Source organism: Zea mays, chromosome 5, assembly GCF_902167145.1.
Source record: "Zea mays cultivar B73 chromosome 5, Zm-B73-REFERENCE-NAM-5.0, whole genome shotgun sequence".
In the NCBI taxonomy this organism is placed as follows: domain Eukaryota; kingdom Viridiplantae; phylum Streptophyta; class Magnoliopsida; order Poales; family Poaceae; genus Zea; species Zea mays.
Window position 1 is genome coordinate 186,950,608 of NC_050100.1, and position 11,263 is coordinate 186,961,870.

An 11,263-nucleotide genomic window follows, 5' to 3' on the forward strand; every position below is an offset into this window, starting at 1 on the left:
TTGACCTTTAGCTAGGGAGTGTGTACTAATGTCGATGAATGGCTCTACATATGTACAACAACGAAGTAAACGTCAAATTCTGGCTAGATCATGCGGGTCGGACTGCGCGCACTAATTAGCTCCCTTGAGCTGATTGTCATTGTTTCCATATCAGTAATAATCATATAAATGAAAGTAATCAATGCATCAAAAGCGACCAACAAAAGGAACGAACATGGCTAAAGCATGTTTGAACCGATTATTTTTCTTCATAGCGACGTAGCAGGGGACCAAAACTATCATTATTATTGATGATGTTGACCAAATCTAGAGCCAGATAAACGATAAATCATATATAGAAACATCTCAGATCTGATCTAACAACATGTATCATGTTGGTGATCCTAGAAACATTCGCTACTATAAGGCTATAAGGCGATGATTATGCACGTTATCATGGATCAGGATCTCCGAAGAAGTCCATCCAAAATAAATAATGAGACTAAACATATAAGATAAGATGTTAAATGTGTATGGATCATGTTGCAGCCTTATAAGTAGCATGCAGCTCGAGGTCACAGAGCTGACAAAAAATCAACCATGTAAGGCTATTCACACTCCAAAAAATCAACCGTGTAAGGCTATCCACACTCCATAGTGCTTTGCGTGACTAGCTCATAAATACCTACAACATGTAGTATACACGAGCTAGTGAAGATAGTCTATCAAACAGGCCAAGACTAACGGATTTCCCACTAAGACAACATCTTCAACAAGAAGTCCTATGATATGACTCCAATATATAGAGGTTCTTTATTTATGATATGACTCCAATATATAGAGGTTCTTTATTTAAGACTCGAGAGACTAGGTCCTATAATTATTTGATGTGAAATAAAACCTTTGGTGACGAAGATTTTTTATGTTAGTCCTATATTTCAAAATATAACTACGTTTAGGGCTCAAGTTGGAGATGCTATTACGACTTTGATGGTATTACAACTTTAAGATTTAGGGTATGCCGAGACTACCAAATTTCCCACTTTATACCTTGTTCGGTTATTCCTATCCCATGTGGATTAGATGAGATTGAAAAAAAAATATAAAAGATTTTGACTTGATTAGAATTGAAACTCACTTAATCCCACTCAATCTACATGGATTGAGAACAAAACGAACAAGTACTTAGGGTTTAGGGTTAGAGTTTACATAAATTTTGGATTACTTGGGGCGCTGTGTACTAACTACGTACAGTAGTTGAAAATATATGATAAATAGAAAGAGCTCATGGATTGTGTTGCTGTTGACCTACGAAGATTGCAACAAAAGGTTGGCCGAAGCCTTTGGAGTCCACATAATGGATAACTTACACCTATTTACAGATCCCATCGTTTCTTCACATTGAAGAGAAAATAAGGATTTCTGGGATTATCCTGGGGTACTTGAAGCATAAGCTGAAGTTTTGTTTTCATTGGCGCAGTCTTCGCCTTGCCCCCTTCTTCTCCAACCTAACATAAAAAAGCATTTCATAAAAGCCAAAATATTACTCATGTCATATGCAATTCAAACTATCAGAAGGCCATGATAGTTTCAATGTCAATATTGCTAATTGTAATGTGACATAGGATATAAAGGCTGTTCCCTGAAAATCATTGCTATGGTATCCTCAAAGAATCATTTTACCAAAGACACCAACACGAGCAGTAGTCCCTAAGATTTAAATACTGAGTGCAAAATATGGCCCATACGTAAGGGCTCAGGGCTTTGGACAACTCAACAGCGAAATAACTTGGAACCTACTCTACTAGTATACAGTTCTCTATAGATACAATAAAGGACACACATAACTGAAACCCGATAGCCGATGGAATTCCCCAACAAATGCATTCTTTATGTAGCAAAATGAAACCACAATTACCGCATCTCCTTTAGACATTGTATGTTCTATGTTGGGGTTTTATTCATTTTTCCCAACATAGCATCACCTTGAATACTTTGTGTGATAAAGGTTGCGATCACAAACAATAAGAAAGAAGTGTGAAGTGCAAGTTTTGCTTATTTTCAAACTCATTTGCTCTGTATTTTATAACCAAAGTAAGAGGTGCTGCTGTGTCATACCCAAAGAGAAGCCCATCCGACTCGCACCTCAGAATCATAACCAGCTTTCACTTTGAAATTTTTACCCACTTTATGTTTATAAACAGCATTCCATTCATCAGTGTCGAAGATGTAACGGTAGCTGAAAGGAGGGGAAGTCAATGTTACAAATGTCCACCAGAAGAAGAAAAAAAAGTTTACTGCAGAAAGAGAATGTAGTATTCCTTCAAAACAATTGCAAAGAGTTTCTTTCAACTTTAATCCCAGGAATATGATGGACGTGAGTGCTAGCAAGTTGCAACTGCATAGATTGTAATGTACTAATGTTCGGAAAAAATCATAAGAAAATAACCAACAAAATAGGGGAAAAGACATTGAGCTACTGAAAGGACAGACCTACACATGAGTGGATCTAGAGAAAAGATAAACCGAGGCAAGCCTTTCCCCTGCAAATACGGAGAGGCTGCTTCAAACCAGCGACTCAGTGAGACAGCTCTCACCACTACAACCAAGCACTGAGCTACTAAAGTCTGAAGATAAGCCAATTTTTGTTTGTAGTTATTTAATTATGCTACTCCCTCTGTTCCGAATTACTCCCTCCATTCCAAAAGATAGGGCGTATAAAGTTTTGAATTTTATCCCAAAAAAGAAGGTGTGGTAGTACTTTTATTCTATTCTGGACGCATGTGTCCTTCTCCGTAGATGGGTGTCCTCTTAATGATGACTTGCATTGTTTTAGGAGGAAGTGGGAGCCTAATTGAGTGTATAATTATTTTCCTATGTGCACATGCATCTTTTGCTCTTACAACAGCCACAATATGCTCCAAAAGCAGGTAATAGAAAAATGCACTCCTACGGCTGGGTAGTAACCTTGTGGAACCAGTAAAGAACAAAATCCCCCAATAGCACTATAGTGGTGGCTAGTTAGAGAGTTAGGGTTTGTATGGGTGAGATCAGTTTGGCACTTGATCTGTATTCTGTACAATCTCTATAGGGGCGTCACAGTTACAAGCACGGTAGAGATAGAGAATCTTCACGTACAAGTCTCCATCTCCTTTTGTGATTCCAAGAAGCTATAGCAAGATGGAGACACTGTAAGTATTACAATATAGAAAGGAAGGTAGTAAACTTGTATTTGATTTGAATTTGTCACTTGAGTTTGTTTGAACAATGCATCGTTTGAAGCAAGAAAATGCAGTGCTGCATACAGCAATTGATGAAGGTAACAACTAACAAGACAAGCTTCGTGGTGAAACTGGTTCCAATTTCTGTAGGAGAGAAACAGAGAGATGAGAGGAACACAGAAAAGCCAAGGAGAAACAAAGAGTTATTTGAAATTTTGAATATTCTTTTCATTGCTGAAGGTGGCTTAGTTTTTCTCTAATAAACACATCATCAAGAAAGTTTTGCCAATTTGTAGCATAACAGATAGAACACAGGTGCAATTTACATAATAGTTACTTTAAGTAATTTGAGAAATTAAAGACCTGAAGCATTAAGAGTGAAGAGACCTTGTGACAAAAAAATGTTTAGTGGATGCATTTATAAGTGGGCACAAGGCAATGATTGCAGCCTCACCTCAACTTATCATCAGGACCAAAACGCCTTTTGAAGTCTATGGATACTGCATTGGAAGGCAACGAGACACTTGGAACTAAAGTTAATTCCTTGTCCTGCCACAGGAAATGTATGAATGGAATCAAACTTAACAGGAAGTCCAAAAAACAGAACAAAGAAAATCATCAAATAGCTCACCTTATAACAATATCTTAGATTAAGATCATTTTCATTGTACTGAGCAGTAAGAACACCGTCCAAGAAATCAGATTTTCCAATCCCATATACAGACAGCACCTTCTCATCATCTTCATTTCTCTTCTCTTCCACTGAAACTTGACCAATAGGAAAGTGGAATGTTGCCCTTGGCTGCCAAATAAAATAAAAATACAGAGAAACCATTTATAATTAACAGGGTTTAGATCCCATATACCATTAACCAAAAGACAAACTGATGAATTGTCTTACTTAATAAGAACATAAATGTGTATAATATTCATGAAATCTCTGAAATGCAACTTTAAGATATATGATACTCCCTCCGTTTTAAATTATAAGATGTTTTGGCTTTTCTAGATTCATGTCTTTACTATGCACTTAGATATAAACTATGCCTTGATGCATAGCAAAATCAATGTATCTAAAAAAAAGTCAACACATCTCATAAGTTGGAACAGAGGGAGTACATTGCATGATGCAACTAAAAAATTGAAAATATAGAAGTCAAAATGGACAAGAATATTTCAGATAACACAGTCAAAGTAGTATTTGAATGGTCAGTATTTTAATATTATAAAAAGGGCAGACATAGTGTCAGCTCACAAAAGTGGGGTCTAGGAAGGGATAACTAAGGCAAGCCTTGCCTTTCACCTACAAATATGAAAAGGCTCCTTCGAACCCACGACCTGGCAAATTAGTGGGCAGCTCTCACCAGTGAACTAGGCCTACTTTTCCAGTATTTTAATATTATTAATATTATGAACCTCTTTTTTCTGTTAGGAGTAGCGTTTCTAGTATTTCCCAAGGGTGATACTAGAGCATGGATGAACTCAATAGTTTTATTCCACGACAATAGAATATCAAAATTTATCTGACAGCAGCCTAATAGGACATCCGAACCTTGTTAGAATAGCTAAACTATTTGATAAAGAATAAAAAAACGTCACCAGTGAAGAAACCCATATACTCACCAAACCACTGTAAGGCACCAAAGATGATAACTCCATTTTATACAATGGATCACCCAAACTAGTGATCACCGAAACTTCTCCTTGTTGTGCCTGAGAAACCAAGGAAAGGTACATTAAATCATTTTTTTAGAAACCCAATATTACATTGGCACTTAACTTAGCAGATTTGAATATAAAATGACCTAGTGAATGGAAGGAAAAAAGACTCTCCAAACAGAGTAAAAGTACGAAGTTTAAGTACAACTAGTATGCAAATATTATTTGCTGGCCGCTTGTAAAGGCATTCCTTGACTGAAAGTTACGGCGCAATACCTTGACATCATGCGAGGCACGGAGCTGGACGGCGCCTCCGGGAAGCGAGCAGTCTCCGCGGAGCAGCGCGTTGCGTGCCTCGACGTCGTAGAGCACGGAGAAACGCTTGGTGATGAGCCCCACCAACGGCGCGGCGAAGAGCTGCTGTAGCGGGTCCCCTTCCTCCCCGCCCCCTTGCCACTGCCCCTGCGGGTCGCTCTGGAAGGAGAGCCGCAGTTTGGCGAGGTCCCCCGCAAGCTTGCACGACACCTTGTTCACAAACACGCCCTCTTCGCTATCGTACTCCGTGGTCACCCGCAGGCTTGGTAACCTCCGCGACCGTGGGACCACGGGTTCCGTAGGTGGCAGCGGGGGAGGAGGCGGCGGCGGCGGCGGAGGCGGGGGCGGGGGCGGGCAGACGAAGGTGAAGGGGCAGCGCAGCCCGCTGAGCCATGGGGGGAGCTTGATGTTGATACTAAGGGGATTGAGGTTCTGGGCGGGGGCGGAGGTGGTCGTGGCGGCGGCGGACGCCATGGGGGCGGCGGACGGAACGAGGCGAAGCGGCGGAGTTGGAAGAATTGAATGGGGGACCAGGGCAGTGGGAAACTTTTGGGTGTGAGATTCGGGAATTACAGGAGGCCTAGGCATTGGAGAATTTAAAGGCCATGTTTGGTCCGCTGAGTTTGTCTAACTTTTTCTGCTTAGGTTCTTCAATTTATAGCCGAATACTCCCTCCGGTTTCCTATTAGTTATCGTTTTGGATAAAGTTCGAGTCAAACTTATAAAATTTTGACTACAAATAACTATTTTGTTATTTAGTTTTGGAACCTAATATTTATATGCACCAATTTGTTATAAAAAGTACTTTTATAAAAGTATAAATGTATTAAGAGTTCATTTGTATTTTAACAAAAAAACATTGGTCAAAGTTATATTTTGGAGACCGTGTCGTTGTCCTAAACGACAACTAATAGGAAACCGGAGAGAGTATATTATACGTGTTGTGGACTGCTGAGAACTAAACATACCTGAATATGTGTGATTTCTGCACTAGATCAGTCGACAATTTTAGTCTGGCATTTACAAATTGATTCATTAGTTTAAAATAAAATACAACAACACTGATATATTAAGGTTGGTCATATTCCACTCGTACGACGTGAAACACTTGTTATAAATTTATCATACGTATTGTTTTTTTATTTTGTGTCGTGGTGGTAAAGTTCATCTTTTTCTTAATACTAGCATATATCTCGTATTAAACTGCTAACGCTGCGATCCTAAGGAGGAAAAAAGAGTGGTCGACAATTACATGAGAGAAGGGTATATGACGGTACAAGTGAGAGGGAGGGATTGGTAGGAAAGAGAGGAGGGGCACTGGGTGGCAGAGTCATGTTAATGGATGATGAATGATCTAAATAATATTATACATTGAATTTAAACAGTTAATTTTGATAGTGGATATTAATTTATGTGTAATTTGTTTTGTAGATTTAGTAAATGTTATGAGTTAAGGTTTTGCAATGTTTAAACTGGTAGATTATATAGTGGTATAGACTAGTGTTGTTGGCCCTTGGTACGTGTCATGTGAGTTATCAACCACATTAACGGTTGTACTATTGAATCTTCGTCAGCTTTTATATATCATAGTGTTTTATGGTCATTTTAGCGCCACATCAACTTTACTTTTACATACTCTTATTTTTGAAGCGAAACTTGATAATTTGTTTAAAAAAGCATATGATCAAGAAAACGTACATGATTCAAACAACATAAATAAAATATAAATAATTTAATATACCCATATATATTATTATATAGTTCGTAAAAACAATACAACGATATTGTTTACTGTTGTTATCCTCTTTCACCTCTTTCTCGTTTTTTTTCTCATCTAGTTTAAATTGTTTTATCATTTTTATGGTCAATCTAGAAACTCTTTTTATGTCATCATCCGTGTCGGACCGCCCGTTTGACCGTCTATATAGAGAGGTGTGGTTTGGGATGTGGAAGAGTTGATGCGCAGAGAGGACGGACGTGGTTAATTTGAAATAGATGTAAGGTATTATTTGTAAAAAAAAGCGCGTTGAAACGGGAAGAAGAGATATAGATAGAGATGTTATCATTGCTTTTCATTTTGTTGTGATAAATTGTGTGGTTGCATGGTAACAAGAAACAGATTGAACTATTAGATTGTCTGTCTCCCGCAAAGTGTTGAAAATAGTGATGTGGAACTGTAGACGATACTATTCGGTCCCATATACTCACACTATAAAATTTAAGATCTATTTCTATTCAACTTTAAACTAAAATTAATTAAGAATTTAAATAAATTATAAAAAAAATATTTAGATCACGATTCATTACCACTCTTTATTACCTGTCTGTGGGAGTGCCGGTGGTAATGTGGACGAGGATTGGATTATCCAATAAATTCATTGTGTAGACTTTTGCTCAACAAACCATACTTCAATATTTTCCTTTATTTTCCATACAAATCGTTTGATTTGTTCATTGTGGATGTCTCTCACGCCATATATTTTTCTCCATTCGCGCCGCCCACGCTGTTCTTGACATGATGATTCGAATAGCAGCCATGTGATTTGAATACCCGCTGCCGATTTGATTAAAGCCGCAGGCCGCCGCTGACCCTGATGATTTGATTAAGCCGCAGGATGCCGCTGACCCTGCCGATTTAATTTGATTGAATGGCTGCTATGTGATTTTCTTAATATTTTACAGCATCAGTCATTGGCTATCCCTATTCTAAAGACTTCTGGATGAGCTACTGAGCTAGTTTTGCGAGGCTCATATCTCATATCTTCCACCAGTTCTCGCGGACTATACAAAATGGAAGCAGATCCTCTGATGTATGGCTTGGGATGATAACAAGCTCTAAATTTTACACTACAAACTTTAAAGATTGAATGAAATTAGAATTAGATCATATTTCTATTCATTTTGAGCTAATATTATTTAAAAACCCTAACTTTTTGTTAAGAGATATTTGGATCGTGATCTATTATCATCCCTATGTACGACAGGTAGTAGGGTTACTCCACGCGAGGGCCACGCGGCATTGCCCATCTCTCACGTCAGAGGATCTAGCTGCAAAAAATTGTGGTGGTTCTAAGTTCTAACACTAGACATATATGGAAGTACCGAGGCAAAGGAGGGTATACAAGAATGTATCAATATTATAGCAAATGATTCTATATTTAGCTTAACAGATTTAGACAGACCAGGACACCCTGAGATTTATGGACCCTGTGGAAAATTAACACGCGTATACACATGATGTTTTGGTAGCGAGTCTTTTCTAACATTTTAGACTCGGCAACGACTGCTATGCAAGCAATCCTTCTATGCAAGCGTGCAAGCAAACCATCTGGTCCATTAGATCGTGATCCAACCGTAGGTCACATTTAACACTTAAACCCTTCCACCAGCAGCTCAATAATCTTTATAAAAAAACCTCTAACAAATCATGGTAGTATATGTGGTTGGATCGTAATCTAATGGATCAGATAGTTTGCTTGCACGCTTGCACAGAAAGACTGCTTGCATAACCGTCGTTGCCTTTAGACTCGATCACTATTACAATCAATATATTACATTTTTGTGTCATTGTAGAATGTAAGTATGACTTTAATAACATGAATGCTCATCGCAACTCTATATGCGGTTGTTGTATTGGAGACATAATCATGATGCTTAAAAAAAGTAGATATTCAATTGGACCCATATTTTGAGAATAAAATTTTGGAGAAAATCTAACTCCACAAAACCCATTGCTATGCAGGATTAGGAATACAACTCAGTAGCGGTTTCTATTTATTTACGGTTTAGACTACATTTTGACGTATATTTATGGAAATTAATATCTTTCGTGTCTAAGATATATATACGAATCTATATATATTGGGCCCTGTGAAATCGCACGTGTCGTACATGCACAAGGACGTCCAAACTTAACATATCATTAAAACCAACTGTTCAAATCGCTAGATGACTACTCTCTCTTACTCACTCAATTCTACTGTATAATATTATTTGGATCATTTCTCATCACTGATTCTTATCCCTTCCCCTCCCTCGCCACATGACCCTTGAAAGGGAATTAGGCTTACACCTAGTTCCTAAATAATTTTGGTGGTTGAATTGCCCAACACAAATATTGGACTGACTAGTTTGCTCTAGTGTATAAGTTATACAGGTGCAAAAGGTTCACATCTAGCCAATAAAAAGATCAAGTGTTGGATTCAATAAAGGAGCAAAGGGGCAACCGAGGGCACCCCTGGTCTGGCGCACCGGACTGTCCGGTGTGCCACCGGACAGTGAACAGTACCTGTCCGGTGCACCAGGGAACTCAGACTCAAACTCTTCACCCTCGGGAATTCTCGGAAGCCGGCGCGCTATAATTCACCGGACTGTCCGGTGTGCACCGGACATGTCCGGTGCTCCAAGGAAGCTCGGCCTCCTGAACTCGCCAGTCTCGGGTTCGCGCGGCAGCCGCTCCGCTATAATTCACCGGACTGTCCGGTGTACACCGGACTGTCCGGTGTGCCAGCGGAGCAACGGCTCCCTGCGGCGCCAACGGCTCCCTGCGGTGCATTAAATGCGCGCGCAGCGCGCGCAGAAGTCAGAATCGCCCATACCGGTGCACCGGACATCAAACAGTACATGTCCGGTGTGCACCGGACACCCAGGCGGGCCCACAAGTCAGAAGCTCCAACGGCTAGAATCCAACGGCAGTGATGACGTGGCAGGGGCACCGGACTGTCCGGTGTGCACCGGACTGTCCGGTGCGCCATCGAGCAGACACCTCCAGCCAACGGTCACTTTTGGTGGTTGGGGCTATAAATACCCCAACCACCCCACATTCATTGCCATCCAAGTTTTCCACTTCTCAACTACTACAAGAGCTCTAGGCATTCAATTCTAGACACATTTAAAGAGATCAAATCCTCTCCAATTCCACACAAAACCCTAGTGACTAGAGAGAGTGATTTGCCGTGTTCATTTGAGCTCTTGCGCTTGGATTGCTTCTTTTCTTTCTCACTTGTTCTTGAGATCACAACTCCATTGTAATCAAGGCAAGAGGCACCAATTGTGTGGTGGCCCTTGCGGGGAAGTTTTGTTCCCGGCTTTGATTAGAGAAGAGAAGCTCACTCGGTCCGAGGGACCGTTTGAGAGAGGGAAGGGTTGAAAGAGACCCGGCCTTTGTGGCCTCCTCAACGGGGAGTAGGTTTGCAAGAACCGAACCTCGGTAAAACAAATCTCCGTGTCTCATTTGCTTATTCGCTTGGGATTTGTTTTGCGCCCTCTCTTGCGGACTCATTTATTATTACTAACGCTAACCCCGGCTTGTAGTTGTGTTTATATTTGTAAATTTCAGTTTCGCCCTATTCACCCCCCCTCTAGGCGACTATCAATTGGTATCAGAGCCCGGTGCTTCATTAGAGCCTAACCGCTCGAAGTGATGTCGGGAGATCACGCCAAGAAGGAGATGGAGACCGGCGAAAAGCCCACTACAAGCTACGGGAGCACTTCATCGGAAGAGTCCCGCACCAAAAGGAGGGAGAAGAAGAAGAGCTCCTCCAACAAAGGGAAGGAGAAGAAATCTTCTTCTCACCACAAAGAGAAGAAGGAAAAATCTTCTTCCCACAAGCCGCATCGGAAAGGCGATAAGCACAAGAGGATGAGGAAGGTGGTCTACTACGAGACCGACACTTCATCAACTTCTACCTCCGACTCCGATGCGCCCTCCGTCACTTCTAAGCGCCAAGAGCGCAAGAAGTATAGTAAGATCCCCCTACGCTACCCTCGCATTCCTAAACATACACCTTTACTTTCCGTCCCATTAGGCAAACCACCAACTTTTAATGGTGAAGATTATGCTATGTGGAGTAATTTGATGCGATTTCATCTAACCTCTCTCCACAAAAGAATATGGGATGTTGTTGAGTATGGTGTACAGGTACCATCAATAGGGGATGAGGACTATGACACGGACGAAGTGGCCCAAATCGAGCACTTCAACTCCCAAGCCGCAACCATCCTCCTTGCCTCCCTAAGCAAGGAGGAATACAACAAAGTACAAGGATTGAAGAACGCCAAGGAGATTTGGGACCTACTCAAGACGGCGC

The 11,263-nt window shown here is 40.5% G+C and overlaps 1 protein-coding gene across 4 annotated transcripts; it reads right to left on the minus strand.

The window, feature by feature from the left end:
* Positions 1-1,096: 1,096 nt before the first annotated feature.
* On the minus strand, positions 1,097-5,753 carry LOC100283912 (uncharacterized). 4 transcript variants are annotated; one of them, XM_035968065.1, is made up of 8 exons: positions 5,136-5,752; positions 4,824-4,913; positions 3,832-4,002; positions 3,655-3,749; positions 3,285-3,344; positions 3,118-3,149; positions 2,098-2,218; positions 1,097-1,487 (listed from the first exon to the last, which is right to left on the minus strand). In XM_035968065.1, exons 1-7 carry the CDS (start codon positions 5,646-5,648, stop codon positions 2,145-2,147), a joined length of 1,035 nt encoding a protein of 344 aa, XP_035823958.1. In that variant the 5' UTR covers positions 5,649-5,752; the 3' UTR covers positions 1,097-1,487; positions 2,098-2,144. The 4 variants fall into 4 exon arrangements, with proteins under 4 accessions (XP_035823958.1, XP_035823957.1, XP_008643765.2 ...); XM_035968064.1 differs by having other exon boundaries at positions 3,118-3,344; positions 5,136-5,753; XM_008645543.3 differs by lacking the exon at positions 3,285-3,344.
* Positions 5,754-11,263: the final 5,510 nt, after the last annotated feature.